Source organism: Crocodylus siamensis, chromosome 1, assembly GCF_052110815.1.
Source record: "Crocodylus siamensis isolate JL-2025a chromosome 1, ASM5211081v1, whole genome shotgun sequence".
Classification (NCBI taxonomy): Eukaryota; Metazoa; Chordata; order Crocodylia; family Crocodylidae; genus Crocodylus; species Crocodylus siamensis.
In genome coordinates, this window is record NC_143395.1 from 362,136,986 (window position 1) to 362,159,258 (window position 22,273).

The window sequence follows — 22,273 nt, forward strand, 5'->3', positions numbered from 1 at the left end:
TCTATCAACTTTTGAATGCAAAAAGCAAGCTTGGGAACATAAACATGCAAATACAGCTATACCTACATTTGCCTGAGATTCGTCATGGCCATTGATTTCTGCTAATTCCTTGGCACTTTTTAACTGCAAAGATTAAACAAAAAACAAAACAAAACAAAACAAAAAACAAGCACATTACTTGAGTATTTCACAGTTATCTTTGATTTATTTGAAGTAGCATTTTATAAAGCCTCCAATGAGAAAAACAGATGGAGCATATAATTCTAATGAGTTTTTGCTCAAACCATTTTGAAACCAACATGTTTAATGCTTGAAAGGTTGGCAAAAAAAAAAAAAAAGGAAAATAGTAAGGCTGGGTCATTTTTTAAAAAAATAATAAGATTAGAAAGTAGTTTCAAGGCATAAAAAGTATATAAAATTGGCTCTCAAGAATAATAAATGATTTCATTTCCCATCTTGTTTCTATTAATTTAAACTTTGCAGTGTTTGCAAGTTGCCAGTAGCTAAACAGTGTTTTGCTAATGATTACTTCTGAATGATGTATTTTGAGCTGCTTAAAATGCTGAAGTATTACTGTAGGTTTCCTTTGTGGGGATGTATCCAGAAAACTGACGTGGCTCCTGGGTATGATGGAGGAGGAGAAGGAGGAGCAGCTCATTTATTTGGCTTATGGGAGAAAGAGCTGAGAAGACATTGTCAATTTCATATGGAGGTTCTGAAACTTTTTTTTTTCAATAAGCTTTTTAATCGCAACTCAGGATTACTTCAGGGGAGGCTCTCAAATACCCATAATCAAAAGAATTAAAGAAATTACCCATCTGACATCTGGGGCCAAATTTTCAAAGGTTTGTGCACATACCACTTATGGCTGAACAAGCATACAAAAAGGTATATGCCACAATGTTCATGTGCCTGAATCAGATAACTTTACATGCAGAAAATTGTGCTCATGCTTTTAGTACACCCAGAGACAACTGCACCTGCCCACTTTGATTCTTGGTTCACCCAAAGTTTAAAATCAATTTCCTCCCAGTGGCAGCAGCATTTCTATTCAGGCAGCAGTGAAGGACTCAACTGACTCCATGGTTCATTATAATACACTTGATTCTTTCTAAATTCTCCATTTTGTAGGCATTAATGACCTCCTCTCCCTTTTAATGTCTTTAATGAAACTAATCAAACTATCCTTTGTTCTGCACTTCTTCTGTCTGTTACCTAATCTGGATGATGTATTTCCTATATCACAGTCCCGCAGATTGCTTTTAACTCTACACAGAAACATTAACTCACATGTGGAAATAACTTCAGTGATTCACTGGATGGACTGTCAAGATGTTTAAGAAGGCTAGATTTTGTTTTATAAACCTGAAAGAGATGTATATTCATTCTAATGACTACAGGATTAATTAAATGTCTTTTGATTATTTTTGGCCTTTTATTGTGGTTTTTTACATAATATATGATACAGCAAATTCATGCACATTCCAATGAAGTTATAGTTGGTTTTTTCCTTGGATCTTAAACTGACTAATACAGCCCTAGGCCCCTAAAGTTTCTAGGTTTTTTTTTAACTGCAGAAAAACATTTGTTGTGTTATATGTGATAATGCACCACACTCTGAACACTCCTTTTCAAAATACTAGATTTGCCCCAAAAAGTTGGACCTTTTTTCTTACCTAATTCAAAGGAGATATTTGAGAATGGTGATGACAATGATAGTAAAGAAAGTTTTCTGCTGGATGCCTTTGTTTCCACCTGTTTTTGCTATGAAGAAGAATTTTCTATAGGCATCACCTTTTATGCATGATACATATATACTTAATTATGTAAGGACAATTCTAAAAGTCTGATGAAACAGAACCTGCTCTGTTTGATTCAAAACATTTGATATTTATAGTGAAAGCAGTCCGAAATTTTTTATGTGAATGCTGTAACTTTTCAATGCAACGATAAGCAACTTTGTCAGTGAAAGCACAATAAAGCACAAATGAGCAGTAGGAGGTACTCAAGAATGGTGCAAATTGTTTTTCCCTCATGGAGACCAAGAATGTAATTTCCACAGAGCAACACTAGTTATGAATTTCTGTTTTCAATTGTATTTCATGGTAACTTAAATAACTAGCATATTTCAAAATGAATTTTCATCCTGTGTGCGCAAAATCTTAATTCCACAAGTCATCCTTACATAAGTAGGATACTGAATAAGGCAATAGACAGGACAACGCATTTCAAATCATCACTTACCTTTCCCCTCCCAGCCTTTTCTAGGTTCATAAAGTACAGTTACCCTATGACCACTAACTGCTCCCTGGAAGGTGCTCCATGTACATGTGTCTTGCCAGTGACTCCAAACTCACCACTGAATCACATTATCATTCTGTTAAAGGCTAGAATCTATTTCTAGGCACATATCTATCCTAGACACTTCCCCTTACACTTTTCTGCCATCATTAGAACTGATTCTATGTCAGCAATACCAGGAGTGGTAATGGATGCCAGGGAGGGCAATCAACAGGGGATAGATCTCTATAGATATACCCAGTTCAGTGTTCTCTCTCTCTAAAGCATCCATTCCTACACTGTTGGAGCAAGTATACTGGACTAGATATACCATTCATTGGTATGACCCAGAATAGCATGTCATATGTTCCTATGAAGATAATTAGAGTAGACAGTCACAGACATGAACAGCGTGTCCTCTAGACCTGCTCTAAGCAAGATTAAATACACAGAGACCGCTATACATGAGGGCGAATGTTTGGTTCCCCGGGGACAACTAGCAGTGGGACATCTTGTGTTGTCACTAGTTGTTCCCAGGGAATGCCTGTGCCACATGCCCTCTGGTGCATGGCAGGTCACCCCAGGTGGGGTGGGGGAGGGCAGGGCCAGTACAGGCAACCCCTACTTAACACTGTTTTGCTTAGCACTATTTCGCTCTAATGCTCATTTTAAATCAATAGCTGGTTTCACTTAGCACTCAGAAAGTTTTGCTATAATGCTCACAGTCGCCATCTTGAGTCATTAAAAACACTTGTGGTCACCATCTTGGGTCATCAAATACTTTTGGTTTCACTTAACGCTTGGTTTTTCAGGAACCAATTAAGAGCTCTAAGGAGGGGTTGCCTGTACTGGGCTGGCCCCAGCAGCCCTACCTGGGATCCTGGGGGGCCTCCTGGGGCTGCAGCAGCAGCAATTCTGCTGCTCAGAGCATGGCCAGCAGCCGAAGTGTGGCTCCTGTCAGCCAGGCTCTGGTTTTGAGCGGAGCATGTTTCCTGGCTTATTTTTTCCATGGGTTTTTTGACCTCTGACTATCTAGGGGTCAAAAAACACCCCTGCACTGCCCCCTTGCAGTACAGAGAACAGTTGAATGTGTAGTACGTGGCACTGCAGATGTGTCTGTGGCACTACATACCACACGGCCATGCTTGTCTGGATGTGGCCAGAGGGTGCTATGCTGGCAGCCAACAAGGCCTTATCTCTCACCACCACAACCGATAGTAGAGATTCATCAGTACCAACAATGGTAGAAAAATGTAAGGAAAAATATGTCTAACTCTAGACACAAAGACTAGGGGTAAAGTCCCTTTTTTCCAATATTGTGCTTTTTGGTTTAAATTAAAATGATCATCTCTTATATCCTAAATGGTATGAAAAAAAGAATAAAAGCCTTGGAAAACATACAATATTGGAAAAAATAGGACTTGCCTTACCCCAAAGGCAGGCTCCATCGCAGTTCAATGGCGAGTGTGATGTTACCAGCAGAGAGCATGGTGAGGCATCACACTGAACTAGAGCCAGCAATCACCCAGGGCCTACCCTTCATAGACCTGAAAGGAAAGGAGAAGGGTTAAGATTTCAGGACTTTGCCAAAATACCCATGTTTATCTGAGGTGCTTGTTCCTTAGGGACAGTTACAAGGGACAGGAACTGCACATGTAAAATATATGGGATTTACATGTACAACCAAGGACCTAAATTTAGCAGTTTGCAACATATACTTCTGCAGGCTTTCCAGGGCAGGCTGAAAATTTTGTGGCAGCTTTAAGTAAAAACAAAAAAAATGTGGGTATGTTGATTTTAATACAGAAATAAATAATGCAATCAATGCAGTAGCTTCAGTGCTATTTTGTTCTACATAAAATGTCTGCTTTCATGTGACTCTAACCGTGATTTTCAAAATCCAGGGCACAGGCAATCCAGAAGAATGTATAAACATGTCTGTACACTGTAGAAATTGTTGGAGGAAAACAACATGTTTTGTTTCTATTGAAAGATTATGGTTACCTAAACTATCATTTAGGGGCACATTTCAAGGATAATTCTTGTGATGAATAGGGATACATCCCACCTGTTTTTTTTATCCTTACGTTGTCTGAAAACTTGAGAAGACAGTACTGCACCAATTTACAATTAGTGGTCCTGCTAAGATGCAAAGGTCTATGTTAGTAGATGTTATTTCAGGTTTGAGATTGGATCTTTCTATGTGCTTTTATAATAGCAATTAATTATGATGACTATCCTAATGGTACTCCGATTTGGAAGGGATAGCTGAAGATATAGCAAGGTAGAAAGAAATTGCACAAGATAGGAGATGGTAGACAGTTATAGGCCCTCAAGGCTTGTGAGACCAGAGAAAGAGACACAGAGAGAAATGGTAATTGTAATAAGCATAAAGAATTGGAAGTCCTAATACAGTAAAAGCAGCATGATCCAACTGGGGTAACCGAGATTTTGTTGGATAGTTTCCATGACTGGAATATTAAAAGCAGTATTTCTTTATATAAAAATGAGACATACATTTGTTCTGAAGTCACTACAAGATGGGCAGGAGATCTGTTGAAAATATCTGGGTCAAGGTAAACTGGAAGAATTGAAAGAGAGATGTCATGATGGATAGGCCATCAAACCAGGAGAAAGGGTGGACAAGCTTTTTTTTCAAACAACTAATTGAAGAATCTAATTCACAGGGCCTCATGCTGAGGGAACTGGGCTTATTTAGCCTGGAGAAGAGAACACTGAGGAGGGGGATTTAATAGCAGCCTTCAACTACATGAAGGATGGTTCCAAAGAGCTAGACCATACTCTTGGTGGCAGATAACAGAACCAGGACCAACGGTCTCAAGTTGCACCAAGGACAGTTTAGCTTAGATATCAGAAAGAGCTTTCTTACTAGGAAAGCACTGGGACAGGTTACCCAAAGTAGTGGTGGAATCTCCATCCTAGGAGGCTTGTAAGACATGGCTAGACAAAGCCTTGGGTAGGATGATATAGCTGGGAATGGTCCTGCTTTGAACAAGGGGTTGGACTAGATGCCCTCATGAGATCTGTTCCAACCCTAATTTTCTTTGATTCTATGATCTGTTGGGAGGGTAACTCGGCCCTGCCTGGACAGTCCAGCAAGATTTTGGAGTATATCAGAGATAATCCTGGAGTGTGTCAAGGCAGCATGGCCTGTGGGAGAATGTAGCCAGACAGGTCAGGGTGACCCATGGGCAGCAGCACAGTATGGTGGGAGACGGAGAGTATGTGGCATCGTGGGCAGGGTGGTGGGTCAGTGTTCGGGGGGCCACACAGCGCAGCATGCTTGGCCTCAGGGTGCTGGCAAGGTACAGGGTGCTGCCCATCACAGACTGCGTGGTGTATGTCTGGGATGTCTGTGACCTCCAACCACTCAGAAGTTGGCCAGCCCTAATATGGAGAATGGGATTGAGTGTACAGTTAGCAAATTTGCTGGTCATGCCACACCATATGATGTTGTAGACACTTTGGATGATATAGTCACTTTGGAGGATAGGGTTAGGATTCAGTATGACTTTGATAAACCAGAAAACATCTGAAACTTACTGAACATAATTAAATAAGATTAGGTATAAAGTCCTACACTTAGGAAACAATAATCACATACACAAATACAGATTGGGAAATGACTGTCTAGGCCAGAGTACTGCACAAAAGGACCTAGAGGTTATAGTGGACAACCAGATGAATATGAGTCAACAGTCTATTCTTATTTCAATAGAAGCCAATAGCATACTGGGCTGTGCTAAAAGGAGCAACGCTTGCAAATCAAGGGAAGTATTTCTTTCACCCTATTCAGCACAAGGGAGGCCTGTAGTATGGAGCTGTAGTACTGTGTCTAGTTTTAGGAACCACACTTCAAGAAAAATGTGGGCAAATTAGAAACAGTACAGTGGAGAGCAAAACAAATGTTTGGTGTATGGGCAACATGATTTAAAGAGAAAAATTCTGGGATTATTTAACTGGGAGAAGAGATACTTGCGGAGAAGAGGAAAGTTTGATACCCGGTTTTCAAACACCTAAAGGGTGATTATAATAAGGATAGTGGCTGCCAGGTACAGAAGAAGAAATAATGGTGTTAAACTACAATAAGGGAAATTTAAAATAGAAATTTGGAAGAACTTTGTTACTACGAGGGTGGTTGAACACTGGACCAGATTACCTAGAGAGGCTGTGGAATCCCCATCCAGGAAAGTTTTTAAAGATAGGCTAGAAAAATAGTTTACGGGAATGTGTTAAATAGGGATGTTCCTGCCTGGAGCAGGAGGCTGGAATAGAAAACCTTCTGAGGTCCCTTCCAGCCCTATTTTTCTATGATTCTAATGTATGTTAAAAAATGTACTTTTCTATTCTTAAGGCAATATTTTATGATGCCATATTCTAATATTAAAATATGTTAAAATAATGTTTCAAATGGGAATGATAGAATCATACTATACAGGCGTATCTACACATCACCCTGTGGCAACGTAGCAATGTTGTATATCAACATATGGTGTGCAATGGCAATGTAGTGATCCTGTGGGTCTAAATATAATCACCAGCTACATCGCCACAGTGGCGCACTCCCAAGGTATAGCAGCACTCCTGAGCGACGCAGGGAGGAAATCCAAGCATGCGCTGCCCGCATGGTGCAGTAACCACCCCTACTGCACCATGCTTTAGTTCTTCCAAAATGAAGAATGAAAGTACGGCGCCATAGCAACATCACTGTAAGGCGCAACGTGTAGATGCACCCTACCTGTTCCATTTCTTTTATATTCTCTGTGTCCTTTAACTCATTCCATCATCTGAAATTGTATGTTTAAAAAATACTGTAAAAAAATCCATTCTTCCTCATATCCTTCTGCTTAAAACTATGTTACTTCAATTCACATTGATAACTGTAACCATAAATGCTAGAGAGATTTTTAACGTGAAAACTATTCTGAAAAATCCCAATTGTCAGACTGTAAAATACATTTGCCACTAAATGCACTTGATGACAAATGGCAGATATGCAACAAAGGCATAATTCTAAAAATAAACAGTAACAAAATTTTGGATTAAATACAACAATTCAATACATCAATATTTTTAATACATCTATAAATACTTTTTATACTTTATCAACACCTGGTATTGAGGCAGAATGGCTGAAAACTTATGAAAGGTGCTTTTTTAAACTAACCGTCTTAGTCTTTTTGAAACCTTGCTACGTAAACAACTGAGATTCTTCACTTCTACGAAGTGTTTAAGAAAAAAAAGGCTGGATGCTTAAAATAATAACCCCACTGTTTTGACTAAAAAGTTAGGGAATGTTAAAACAGAGGTCTTATAATAGGGCCACTCCCATGATCAGGGGGCAGCAGGGCAGGCCCGATGAGGAGAAGCTATGGGACCTGAACCTGTTAAGCCTCCACAAGAGAAGGCTGAGGGAGGATCTAGTGGCCTGTTACAAACTAGTCAGGGGGGACCAGCAGGCATTGGGGGAGTCCCTGTTCCCCAAGCACTACCAGGAGTGACTAGAAATAATGGTCACAGCTGGCAGAGGGTAAGTTCAGACTAGACATCAGGAGGCACTACTTCACTGTCAGTGCGGCTAGGATCTGGAACTAACTTCCAAGCAAAGTGGTGCCGGCTTTAAGACAAGGCTTGACAATCACCTTGCTGGGGTCGTTTGAACCCAGTACTCTTTCCTGCCATGGCAGGGGGTCAGACTTGATGATCTGCTCAGGTCTCTTCTGACCCTATTAACTATGAAACTATGAAATAGAAGAGATGTTGTAACTATGTAGTACAAGTATTGAGTTGTGACTGCTATCTTCACAACTATATAGCCTACACACCCAGCTCACATTTGCATACTCTATATGTGTGCACAGTATGGCACTTCATCTCTCAGCATAGGTTCAGATTTCTCTTTGCTGTGAAACAATCCATCTTGCCTTGCTTGTAAGACAATACTTTCAAATACACTTATCAATGCCACACAGCACTTTAGCATCAATGAAAGCTAAACTGAAACGATCAGATTTGCAAAGTATATAAGAGGTTCTCGTCTTCCCACTAGAAGAAGTGCTAGATAAGTGCACCAATGCACTGGGAGTTTTTTTTAGTGTCATCATTATTCAATCTTTTGTAAATTTGTGTCTGCATGAATAACACAGAAGATGTTAAACTCATTTTCCCTGCTTCTGGTCTTAAAAGAAATGGCTGCTTTCTTTGAAATATGTTTACTTTTCTGGCATATTTAACTATCCTAAAATTCATTTGTCTTCAGATAGAAAACACTCACACATCACTGGTATCTGTATAGAGGAACATAACAGAAAATGTTACACAAGTTGTGAAATTCAGTATTCTCAACTGCAAAACTGACAGATTTCAATCTCATTTTGACAGTGTTTTCATAAGCTATAGTATACATTACCTTCAACTAGCATTTGCGTATGCTAGATAGAATAGACACACAGGTCATATATATTGTTATACCCTGCTTATAATTCAGTCAATAGCCCACTTCCCACTCATTTATAAGTGACCAAAAGAACTATAATGCATTACTAGAGGATTATTCTATTAATATAAACACTCACCTGTTCCTGAAGAACTTTAAGCATTGCTTGTGTATGTGTTTGTTCTTCTTTCGCTTGTTCCAGTTCAGATTTCTTATTATTTAATTCTTCCTGTATACTCAGCAATTGCTGCATAAATAAAAGAAGTTTCTTATTAGTATTGTCTGAAGCTGATCAATTTTAAATATTATAAAGCAGCACTGCAAACAACATTTTTCAAGATACCTCTGTATTTATTGTTGTTTAGCCTATTTTGTCTAAGTCGATGTAAATTATTTCCACCTGCATTTCCTGCCACAGCTGTATTCCACAATGAAGGCATTTGTTAATGTGGGGTTAAACTATTTGTTAAAAACCCCTGGTGTACTATATCACCCATAGAAGAACTGTCACAGCTGTCTGAACCAAAATCTTAGTTACAGAGGTTTTAATAATACTAGGGTAAAACATTACAGTGCATAAATAATTTAAAAGCACAGCACTTTAATATAATTAGTCACTGGCCCAAAGCCATTTCATTCTACACAAAGCAATATTCTGGAAAGCACTGGCAGTTGCCAAGAAGACTAAAGATTTCTTTTTTCCTTGTTCTGTGATGGTGATGTTTTATTAGATCAGCAGGACTCAGGCCCTACAATCAATATATCAGCGAAGAAAACTGCTGATACGAACTGTCAAAACAAAAAAGCTATGACCAGAGAACTATTCTGATGCACAGAATTTCTGGGATGCAGGGACATTTTTAAGGGCTGGGTCTTCTGGTCTTAGCCAACTATAAATTATACACAGACTCACTAGATACAATTATTTCAGAAACTAAACCATATTTCTGAATAAAGGTGTCAAGTGCTACACACTGCTAAAGAGCATGAAAATGAAGGCAGGGTACTAAAAATAGCTCCCTTAGTAATCAGCTTAAGAAAGTTTGATTTGCTTTGGAAAGATGTTGCTCTAATTAGCTTTTGTATTAAAAAAAAGCTTCTGTAATGAACAACTGCTCCAACAGCAAGAAGACATGGTTATATCAGTGGGGACCAACCTTTTTGCCAGACATACTGAAACCTCTCCAAGTGCCACTTTGATCCCACGCTGCTCCATGCCCTACCTACTGCTCTGTTTCCTGCTTCCTGCCCTATATGTCACTGCGCTGGCTGTCCCCTCCCTGATCTGTCATATGAAGAGCTTCCCATACATTTTGTGGCATGCATGCTGCATGTTGGCTACCTGTGGGCTATATTATACTATGTATAATATTATATGCATAATATTATGCATGGTATAATAACTTGATATATTATACACAGTAAAAATTAAAGGTCTAATTTAACCAGCTGCTGAACACTCATAACTCTCTGACTATAGCTGATGCTGCAGGTGATCGTCACCTAGAAAAATCAGTCCTTCATGCGCTAATTAATTGAAACAAAATAGCAATATTTATGCTGTCATTGGCAGTCTCAAGTATCAAGGTATCTGCTTCAGAGCAGTGTCCAGACCACTTTCAGAGCTGCTGGGAAATGTGGGAGGCTTCAAGGCTTGACTAAATATTGACAGTGGATTTCTGATAAGGGCTGACGCAACTAAATGGAGTCAACTGATGCTTGAAAAATCCATAGCACTATCATGGGGGAGAGGGGGAAACTGTGTATGTGTGACTATATTTTACCTAAAGACCTTAGACAAATGTCCTGAATATCTTCCAATTAATTTTAGTCACTGTCCAGAGTACTCCCGAAACCCCAGGCCATCTCAGGAAAGACCGTCTCTGGAGATGGATGGATGCTATTTAAAGCAGGACTAGGTTACATTAATGGCCCTTTTAATGTGTACATGTTTTAAAAGCTTCCAATAACCCATCTCATCAGAAAAAGTTTCTGGGCCAACTATGTCGTTTCCTGCAACTAAGAAGGTTAGTATGAACCGACATAACAAGAACAAGGGAACTGTGTGCACTCAGTACTATTGTATAACTTTTATGTTTATCAGAGATGGCTGGAAACTTCGTATTAGCATGCATTTTTTTTGCTGGAAACTGCCCATACTGGAATACTTTATACAAGCAAAATTAAAAAAAATTCTGATGGACTGACAGGTAATCTCATGTGATAGATTTCCTGTCAGTTCATCTGCTTGGATGATAGTAGCTCATTCCAAGAGCTGGAACTCCTAAAACCCCTAAGGGCCTGGAGGCAAAATCTAGCAGGGCCCCAAGGCTTGAAAACTGGGGGGCTAAGCTGTCAGATGCCCAGAGGGACACAGGCACCAGTTCTCCAGCTGCCATCCGTTCCATAAAAAAATCCAATATTTTTTCTTTTTTTTCCACTATGATATGGAACAAAATTACATTTCCAAACCCTTCAGAATTTTAAATGGAGCAGAAAATCCCCTTCTGCTCTAGCTGTTACACAGTTATATATTGCCTTCAATTCTGGCATTTTCCTACTTTTCAGTGATGGATTTTGCAACCTGAGTGCTATTTTAATGTACTTTTGGGTGTAATTTCCTGGGCTTTTACATCACATGGAATCATGTTGGCACCCAAGATGTTCATCAGCTGACCTGGAACCTTCACCTAGCCTGACAAGGCCATTTTATCACAGTCCATAAATTTTCATCCAGGAATTCCTAGATTAAACCCTAAGACAATGACTTGCAGACCCCTAAAAAAATCTAAATGGAGGTGTGGACTGCTTTGGAAATTTTGAATGGAGGTGCAGATGCCCTTGAATTGTGAGTGTGAGTATTCACATACTTTCAATTGATCATAGTCATCTCTCCTGGACCCCTTAGACAGTTTGTGGACCACAGGCTGAAAACCACTGACTTAAGGCTTTAGTCATCAAGGGACCATTTTGTTTGCTCCAGACCAGCAGGAAAGACCAAAAGGCCAGCAATAATTGAATCCTCTTCAATGACAGGAAACTGCCCAAGTGAGATATTCCCAGATGTTCCCAGCAGATGAAGTGCACTCTGTGCTGCAGAAGAACATGAACTCCCCTGCCCCAAATTTCTACCCATTTGTCCCAGGCTAAAATTAATTCTCAAACCACAAATCTGGCCATCAGTTTGTTGCTGAGCAAGATTCATGTACCAAGAATTCAGGAAAAAAGATTATCTTCACCAGCAAAAGTGGTTGTTTTACCCTGCCCTATGAACAGGGGTGATCTGACCCCAGCTGATTTCCTGCCCCTTGGGCAGGGGGCTGGACCCAATGATCTTGCGAGGTCCCTTCCAGCCCTAATGTCAAAGGGCTAATCTGCGAAGCTTCATAGGCAGGATAAACAAACATGCAAACAAAAAAATAACCCACAGAATTACGTTCAAGCCAGCTGTGCACAAGGAAAAAATATTCCTTCCATCCTCCTGAAGTCAATCAGCTGAAATCTTGAATCATGAGATCTTATTACAATCAATGTCTCAGTCCACATCTGAAAGCACTATGATCAGGCTGAGGACACAATTGGCACTTCTCTTTTCTCCAGAGCCCATGAAGGAATGAGATGAGGGGGAGTATAGATATGCTAGAGGGTAGGGCTAGGATTCAGAGTGACTTAGACAAATTGGAGGATTGGGCCAAAAGAAATCTTATGAAGCTCAACAAGGGCAAGTGCAAAGTCCTGCACTTAGGACAGAACAATCCCATGCACCAGGCCAGTCTGGGGGCTGACTGGTTGGGCAGCAGCACTGCAGAAAAGGACCTGGGGATTATAGTGGACAATAAGCTGAATATGAGCCAGCAGTGTGCCCTTGTTGCGAAGAAGGCTAACGGCATACTGGGCTGCATTGGTAGGTGTGTTGCCAGCAGATTGAGGGAATTGATTTTTCCCCTCTTCAGCACTGGTGAGGTCACATCTGGAGTACTATGTTCAGTTCTGGGCCCCTCACTACAAAAAGGATGTGGACAAATTGGAGAGAGTCCAGCAGAGGGCAATAAAAATGGTGAGGTGGGCTGGGGCACATGACTTATGTGGAAAGACTGGGCTTATTTAGTCTAGAGAAGAGAAGATTGAGCAAGGATTTAATAGCAGCCTTCAACTATCTGAAGGCTCATTCCAAAGAGGATGGAGCTAGACTGTTCTCACTGGTGGCAGATGACAGAACAAGGAGCAATGGTGTCAAGCTGCAACAAGGGAAGTTTAGGTTAGACGTTAGAAAGAATTTTCTCACTAGGAGGGTAGTAAAACACTGAAACAGGTTAACCAGAAAGGTGCTGGAAGCTCCATCCTTGGAGTTTTTCAAAACCGGGCTAGACAAAGTTTTTGCTGGATTGATCTAGTTGGGGATGGTCCTGCTTTGAGCAGAGATTGGACTAGATGACCTCCTGAGGTCCCTTCCAACCCTAATTTTCTATGATTCTATGAGCAGTGGCACGTGGATCTAGAGAGTCCGACACCTGAATGGAAACCCAGCTCAATACCCCTCCCCACATCCACAAGGGCTGTAGGATTTCTCTCAGAAGTATGCATTTCAGAAAGGTATCTAATCCCATTCTAATAAGCAATAGTGAGTTCCTTCATCTCCCCTTGTAAACTCTTTCAATATGTAATTACCTCCAGAGATAGGAAACTGCATCTTATTTCCAGGATGAATTTGTCTAACTCCAATTTTCAGCCCTTGAATGTTGTCAGCAAGATTGAAAAACATCTCCCCACCCCCATTAGATCACTTTCCCAAATATAAGATCAAGTCACCTCTCTATCTTCAGCAGTTCACCAATCACAGTTTTTCTCTTTAATCACCACTCCTCTAAGTTTCAGTCTCATCATCATTATGATTATTTAGATTTACATCCCACCTTATCTAGAAAGGCTCAGAGCTGCTCAAAATAGATGAGACAAGCCACAGATGAGAAATAACAGATGACTCCCTAAATGACACCCTAGAACATGAAAACTCCCTCTTCCCCCATCACCCTCTGTTACTCTGCCTTTCTCCCAGGAGAACTCTGTCCCCATCTCATCCTCTTTTCCCCCCAGGCCCCACTTATCCACTCACTCCCACACCTCAAAACCAGAGGAGATCTTTCAACTCCTTGTCCCTTCTGTACCTGAAGCTTCCTCTGTCATACTTCTTGGACCTCAGAAGGGGAGGACACTGAGACACACAGGCACCAGTGACACAAGCTCCTTTGCTGGGAGTGCTGGTACCTGACTGCATCATCACCCAGAGCAGTAAGTAGTTTTAGCTTTAGGAAAAATCCACCTCATCTCTGTAGATCTGGGATGCAGCAAGCTGAGCTGTTCTCAAGGCTGCCCAGTCCAGTTTACCCTAAGAACTTAAGACAAACTCTTAAAGGTTTTAGAGGCTAGACCATAAAAAGTCTCTACTGAACATGACCAAACTGAGATCTTTTTTAAAGGCAGATGTATATTGGCTGCATTAGTTTTTCAAGAAAATGGATGACAACACAAGAGCTGGGAGGAGCTGGCTGCTAACCAGTTCCAATGGCACTGCAACCTCAGCCAAGTAGCAGCCTAGTTTGAGGTAAAGTTTCTTGCCCTTGAAGCACAGAAGAGAGAGTGGAGGAAAGAAAAGGAGAGAAATCCCAGCCTACAGCTTACCTTCCCCTGTGGAAAGATCTACAACTTCTGTGGACAGATCTATGGCTCAAGGACTGGACTCTTAAGTCACCTTAATATCCTGTAACCTCTTTCTAAAGGTGTGGCTTTAGTCACCATCCTTTTCTCTCCCTGGCTATCATCAGTATCTGAAGCATCTTCTCCCCTCATGTGGCTCAGGTCAGAGACTCTTCTTTTCTTCTTGTATCCAGCTAAAGAAACTTGGCATGTGTTATTCTTTTGCCAAACAACCTTTTTCTTCTATGGCTTTGTTTCTGGAAATGACCAAATCATTTGGGTTGAAGCCTCCCAACAAATCCAGCTTAAGGCAGACGCCTGGCATGAAAAGTTTCAGGCCAAACAGTTGAAGTTTTTCAAAGTCAACAGCAACTGAAACTGAAACATGACCATGCAACAGACAAAAATCAGGCACCCTTAATAACAGATGGTGCTACCTGCCTGCGACAAGGCAAGGTTACAGTCAGTGGTGCCAAGATTATTATAGAGAGTTATTCTGATTTTTTCCCTTTTGACATTATTGTGCTTATTCATGCCGATGACATAGATATATTTCTTCTCCCTCCCAATCACTTGTAAATTGCTCAATACAACAAATTCAAATACATATGTATTACTTTTTATGGTGATGCTTGCATTGCTATGCTTGTCCCTGCATCCCTTCATCTACCACAACTCCCTGCCACTGCCTTGGCTACCTCCCCGACTTATCAGCTCGTCTATTTTATACATATCATCTCTTCCTGCCTGTCTCAGTGTGCTTGCTAAGTTCTTTGTAGTATAACTACCCAACTGCCTCCTTGCTTGTGTAACTATCAAGCCCACTATACCTGAAGATTGGAAGAGGGCCAATGTGGTCCCTGTAAAAGGAAGGCAGTGACCCTGTTACAGAGCTGCGTGAGAACAGCTACCCATTCGTACAGAACCCGCAGTTCAACATAGGAGACGAGCTACAGATTTGTTAACTGCCAATAAAGGACTTCCTGCACAGGGGCAAGCCACCAGGAAGGTGTTAATTGCTTGTTAGAGACATTGTATAAAGAAGCTATAGTCTGAGTGAAGACCTCCCCCGGAAGGGGAACCAGAGCTGAGGTGAGTAACGAGCTGGAGCAATAGACAGTTTCCCTGCACAGAGGCACAGGCTGGGGGGAGAGATAGGAGAAGCCCCTCCCCAGGATGGTTAGCAGTGGTGCCACAGGAATGCCGAGAGAGATCGTTACAGTAGACTGAGGTTGGTGGCGGCTGGCAAAGACACTTTTTCTTTGATGTTGTGGAAAAGGGGCGGGATGTTGATTCAACGCCTGGGCAACTGCACCCCACCTGACAGCTTACCTTGGGCCCAGGAGAGGTAAGGCAAGAGAGAGAACCAGCTTCCAAGAGAAGTGGTGCTGGCCCCTATCCTGGGGGTGTTTAAGAGGAGGTCAGATGAACACCTTGCTGGGGTCATTTGACCCCAGTATTCTTTCCTGCCATGGCAGGGGGTCGGACTAGATGATCTGCTCGGGTCCCTTCCGACCCTAGAAACTATGAAACTATGACTAGCAAACAGATGTACATGGCAGTGAGCTTGCAGGCAGCTCTGGCAGCCGAGCGGGAAGCAATGTGTTGTAGTCCTCATTAAAATTGGTAAGCCTCCCCCTTGTTCAGTGTTACCTTATCCACCCCCAACAAGATATGGCAGGAGAGACAGACATGAGAATGGGGAGCAGGATTTAACACTTTGTTTTGATCAATTCAGAAATCTTGCCCACAGTGCCCATCTTTAAGAAAGGGAGGAAAGACAACCCAGGAAACTACAGGCCAATCAGTTTGACCTTAATCCCTGGGAAGATTTTGGAAAAAATTATCAAAGAGATCATTCTTGATGGGCTAACAGACGGCAACATTCTGAAGGACAGCCAGCACAGGTTTGTTGCGGGTAGGTCTTGCCTGACCAATCTCATTTCCTTCTATGACCAGGTGACGTATCACCTGGACAAAGGGGAAGAGGTTGATATCATATATTTGGACTTTAAAAAAGCCTGATGTCCCATGATGTACTCATGGAAAAATTGGGCAACTGCAGCCTTGACTACTCCATAGTCCAATGACTGGAGAACTGGCTCCGAGGTCGGACCCAGAGAGTGGTAGCTGACAGAAGCGAATCAACATGGCACCCAGTGACTAGTGGTGTCCCCAAGGCTCTGTTATCAGACCCGTACTCTTCAATGTTGTCATAAACCATCTGGACATTGGTGTCAGAAGCAGACTGGCTAAGTTCACTGACAACACTAAACTTTGGGACAGTGTCCACATTTGAGAATAGGCTGGTGATCCAGGTCAACCTCAATAGGTTTGCAAGGTGGGCAGATGAAAACCTGATGCCATTCAATACAGAGAAATTCAAAGTGCTTCACCTTGGGGGAAAAATCCCTCATCACACTTACAGACTCAGCAATGGCACACTCACCAGCATCATGACTGAAAGTGACTTGGGGGTCATGACTGACCACTACATGAATATGAGCCACCAGTGAGATACTGCAGTTGGCAAAGTGAACAAAACCCCGGCTTACATCTACCGATGCATCTCAAGCAAGATCCAGGATGTCATCTTCCCACTGTACTTGGCCTTGGTGAGGCCGCAGCTGGAGTAATGCATCCAATTCTGGGCTCCACAATTTAGGAAGGATGTAGAAAATCTTGAAAGAGTCCAGAGGAGAGCCATGTGCATGATCAGAGGGCAAAAGAACAGGCCTTATGAAGAGAGGCTGTTTGCTATGGGACTCTTCAGCCTGGAAAAGCATAGGCTCAGGGGTGACTTGGTGGCAGTCTATAAGTACATAAGGTGTGTGCATCAGGATCTGGGGGAATGCCTGTTCACCAGAGCACCCCAAGGGATGACAATGATCACAAACTACTGCAAGACCATTTTAGGCTGGACATAAGCAAAAACTTCTTTATTGTCTGAGCCCCTAAGGCCTGAAACAGACTCCCCCCAGAGGTGGTGCAAGCACCTATTTTGGACACTTAAGAAACACTTGGATGTTTGTTTATCTTGCTGGGATTCATTGACCCTAACTGACTTCCAGCCCCTTGGGCAGGGGGCTGGATCCAGTGATCTTATGAGGTCCCTTCCAGCCCTAATGTCTATGAAATCTATGAAACCATTCTATTTCCAGTGAGGCCATTTGCTCAGTCAATTTCCATAACTTTTTAATACATCTACTAAGTCTTTCTTCTCCCACAAATTGTGAAATTTTCTCTGTAGAAGTGGGCAGATTTTTACCAACAAGAATTCTTCATTGTAAATTCATGCGATTTATTGATTAGGCCTCTGTTATCTGCTAGATGTTTGCAGGGCATTTAAACACCCTAGTAACTAGTCTGAAAGCTGCATGAGTCAAGATGGAATCAAAATCATCTTCTGCAGATGGTTATTTGGTAGTCATAGAGAGATGAATTTGTGGAATAAGTCCAGGGGACTGCTGTCCAGATCACAGCAGGCTCCCATGCTGACAGTTTCAACAGAAAGACTGAAATGGAAATGGAAACTGACTAAATCAAAAGGTGGTCTCTCTCCAGATCACAGTTCAGGCACTTTGTGTGAACAGCATAAAGAAGCTTACTTATATTGACACTGACTCTCCTGTATCTGCTTTGCAGATAAATAGAAAACTTCAGTCTCCAGTGCTATTAATCTAGTATTAGTCATGAAGACTAAAATAGTTTTTAGAAAAGCATTCCTGCATATTGTAAAAGGTAAGCTGGGGGTTTTTTTTTTGGTGGGTTTTTTTTTAAATTCCCCATCTCCAGTGTAGAAATTCTTATAGCAAAAGTTCAATACCACCCATCTTGCATAGATTTCAAAAGTGCAGACAGAAAATTACCATCTTAAACCAATCTTCTCTGCTTCTGAAACATTAAATATAGAAGGCATTATTGAAGCCAGCTGAATTACTCAGACCGTGTGCAATGTGGTGCCAGCATGGCTGAGAATGCTAACAACCATATAACACAGGATGTCTCCAAATATGTGTAAATCCTCACAGGGAAAGCAATAGGCTTGCAGTTGAATATCACTATACAGCCATGAAATAGTCTCCCAAGATCCCTGCATTCCCCTCCCCAAATCAGTGTTACATGTACACATTTAAATATATCTTATGAACACGTATACATGCAAACAAGTGCATACATGACTACATGCACACCCAGGAACAACAAGCTTGCATAATGAATGGTTCCACCAAGAAAGCATCTTTTAGAATCAGCAATCTCATTATGCCAACAAACATGGGTTTAAACAATGTGGCCTAAGAAGCGATCACAATGCCAAGAGCTATGTATAGGGCTGTGAGTTGGTTTGAATAATAGAAAGTCAGTTGTTCCTACATATTTAGCAGTCATACTACTGAATGGCCTACCATCAGTATTTCGGTGATCACCTTGTTCAGTGCTGCTAAATGTCCAATGCAGGATAATAAAAAATAATTTAATTTTAAATAAAAAATAAGTAAATTACTCTTGCTATTTGGTACAGCAGCTTAGTTTTTCAAGGTATCCATTAGAGCAAACCTAGAAAATTCCATCATAAGGAAAAGGATACCAAGTCTCCTTTCAACTTCTGGGCTATGGGCAGGTATTCAAAAGGCCTGAGCCTGAACTGATTCAATCTTTGCAGGTTAGTCTAACTTGGCTGGGCTAAACCAGTTTGTAACTGTTCAGACATTCCTTCTGGACTGAAGAAATGTCAGAACATGCCTGCAGTGGCTCAGGCTAGAAGCTGGGGGCATTAGAGCAGCCCTGCCTTCCCTTCCACAGTGCTGAGCTGAGGGTGGGGCATGGCCAGGCCCCAGCAGGATGCTCTAATTAAGGAGGGGTTCCCTCCCTCCCCCCCCCCCGCTCTTGTTGTTGATAATAGAGCATTTAGTTACACAGCTGGGAGTTACACAGGGAGTTGTTAGCATTTATCAGCCCATCAAACATATCAAAGCCTCTCTCATTACTTCAAGCTCTTCTTAAACCACTTTTTCCAAGGAAGGAATGGAGGGACATTACCAGCTACCTGCTGATCAGCTCCAAAAAGCCCTAAGTCAACACTGTCCTGTCTGCCTTTGTTTGTCTCCCACAGCACAGACCATAGCCAGCATGTGGTATGCTAGCTAATGCTCAGAAATATCTGTATAAGGCAGAGGGGAGGAGGAATCACTGCTTGAGCAGGAAGTCATGGGGGGTGGGGAGCACAGGGGAGCTGAGCAGACATCTGCAGTCTCTGCAGGAGCTCCAGCCAGGGAGCCGAGGGGAGGAGCCAGCCCTCCTGGGCTGGAGCAGGGAGCAGAACCCTGCCTAGAGTTACAAAGGAACTGGGATGCTGGGGGACTCTGATTTAACTTAAACCAGGAAGGAGTCTGGGACAGACATTGCATAAACTGGTATGTCCCAAATCAGTTAAGTCTGATACTACATTCAACCAGATTTATCTCAAACTGGTTTCAGCCATTATCAAACTGGTTTATGTGTACTGAACATCTGTTCTGTTTCAGGTTTAAGTTTCTGGGGTGGGCTTAAACACTTAAAGTGGTTTATGTGTAATGTCTGTCCCTAGCCCTGGAGATCACAGAAGAGGGTATCCAGTGCACTTCAGTGAAATGACACTCCCAAACAGACCTCAGAGGGATCATTTTCAGTCCCTAACAACTTAGGGCCTGGACTCACAATGCTTGCTCATGTTAGCAGTTGAAACTCATGCATGGATGAAACCATTTCTCCTGGCTTAAGCGAAAAACCTACAGGTGCAAGTTTCTGTTACAAATTCCACAAGCTGTACAGCCTAGTGATTTCTTTTTGTTTTGTTAAAGCAAACCTAGTTGTGTCAAATTCAACTTCATTCTACAAAAACAAAGAGAAGTCAGAGTTTGCCATATAGCAAAGGACAAAATCAGCAAGGGAAAATGCTATTTACAAACAATGGAAGAAAAGAATGTAAACATCTCTTGGCAGAATTCTCCTTAGGTAAAAGGAAAAAAGAAAATGTAATCACTCACACACATACACACACACTTTACCTGCAAAATAAAGCACAAACGCCTCTCACATACAGACACCTTTCCCAGTAACATAATGGACTATTTGTGATATCACGCTTGTATACTACTATGGCAGACAAGATTTCATATCACAAATGGCCAGCACATGGCAGGCTTGAATAATGAGTGTGCAACTTCCCAGCTGAGCAAATATGCATTAGTAACAAGACACTGATGAGGCCAGACAAATCACCAAGGAAACAAGAAAATGTGAAAGACAAGTCAAAGGAGCTTTCAAAATGAGTCCTAAATAAAGCTAGCCACAGCGTAGTTTGTTAACAAACAACCAGTGTTAATATATAATTGGGGATGATACAGAAAAGGAGGATTGTTGAATTAAAAAAATAACAGTGAAGGGAAATGTGACATACCATCCATCTCAAGGCTGTGGCAGTTATCCTTTACTTCTCCTAGCCAGTTCCTGGGTCCATGGACGAAATTCTGATTGCAGTGATGGTTCACAGAATTTGTAGTGCAAGAAGCCTCTAAATTCTGACCTAGCTGGTACATTGTTCGTTAAAAGCCCTGCATATTCTTTCCCGAGTGCTGGTGTGCCACCCTGTGCAGTGAACTTTGACCAGGAGCCAGCTGCATAGTCACCATTTGCTGATTAGCTCTTGCTGCTAATAGCAACATGTTAATCAGTGAGCGGGGGGAAGCTGAGCATCCCCCCATCACCTCTGAGCTAGGGAGGAATTCTGTCTTGCTGTTTCCACAGGAAGATGGTTCCTATCCTTTCCTCCCCCTGTTATCACCTGTATAGAAGTCCCAATCCTGCACTGCAGAAGGGAGGACCGAGTCCAAGAAATACGAACATGTTATTTGTGTGAAATGAAAACAGACACACAAAGACTAACACCCCCTCGCCCAGCCCATGAAACAGCACCTGAGACAGCAATAATTAGACTTCAATCTCACATGTTTCTTTTAGAAGGGATGAAAATTTCAAAAGGAGTGTTTTTAATTGTATAAGCAAATGGCTCCAATTAGCACAGAGGCACGTTCCCTGTAAACATACCCTACTCACTTGTAAAGACCCAAAACAGATTTTAGATTTTGTTTCTTTTTTTCAAAGAGAAATATTTCATTGATTTTCTTCAAGGAAAGTTAATAAATAAAATCAGTAGCAGCAAGGCTAGATGAAGCACAAATATTGGTATAAAGCCGTGAAATAGGTCAATTTGGCATGAATTTTAATCTCACTGCTAAATTATAAAGAAAATAATATCTTGTGCTAGGATTGGGACTTTCAAAAACCACCCACTGGCTTAATTTATTTCTACTAATTTCTTTGGAGCTGAGTTAGGAAAGCACCACAATTCCATCCTGAAATGAAGAAGAATGTAATAACCAGGAGAGGTCCTATGCTTAGGTTTATGTTATGTTATTCTGATAAAAAAGTCAGACTGTAATCCTTATGAGAACTAGATTTTACTAGGACTACCCTGCAATTTTCGTATAGATATTAGTGCGTTTCTAAGGCAGCTCACATTCAGTGAAAGGTGTGATGGGATCTGAACTACAATCCCAAAAATTGTGCCAAATGCTGTGCTAGCATGGCAGGATGCCTGATTTGAGGATGACGGATCAAACCCCAACTGCACTCTACTTGTCAGTAAAGGGGGAGCCCAGGATTATGATCCCAGGCTCTTTCTGTGCTAGCAAAGTTGCTCAGCAATCAGGCGACTGTCAGCTGATTTTGGGAACGTATTAAAGTGGTTCAAACCCCAGACCCAGCCACTGATCACCTCTGGTATTAGTATAGGGACCACAC

At 41.6% G+C, this 22,273-nt stretch overlaps 1 protein-coding gene across 11 annotated transcripts in view; it reads right to left on the reverse strand.

The window, feature by feature from the left end:
• ENOX1 (ecto-NOX disulfide-thiol exchanger 1) overlaps positions 1–22,273 on the reverse strand; it is a 536,440-nt gene that overhangs the window by 24,915 nt on the left and 489,252 nt on the right. For 9 of the 11 annotated variants that reach the window (XM_090025310.1, XM_090025275.1, XM_090025231.1 and 6 more), the window contains 2 exons: positions 8,877–8,984; positions 67–123 (listed from right to left, as the gene is read on the reverse strand). In XM_090025310.1, the coding sequence (XP_089881436.1) occupies positions 67–123; positions 8,877–8,984 (165 nt within the window). Of the gene's footprint in view, positions 1–66; positions 124–3,710; positions 3,828–8,876; positions 8,985–22,273 lie in introns of those variants that run through there. The other 2 variants (XR_016438859.1, XM_090025301.1) reach the window with 2 other exon arrangements.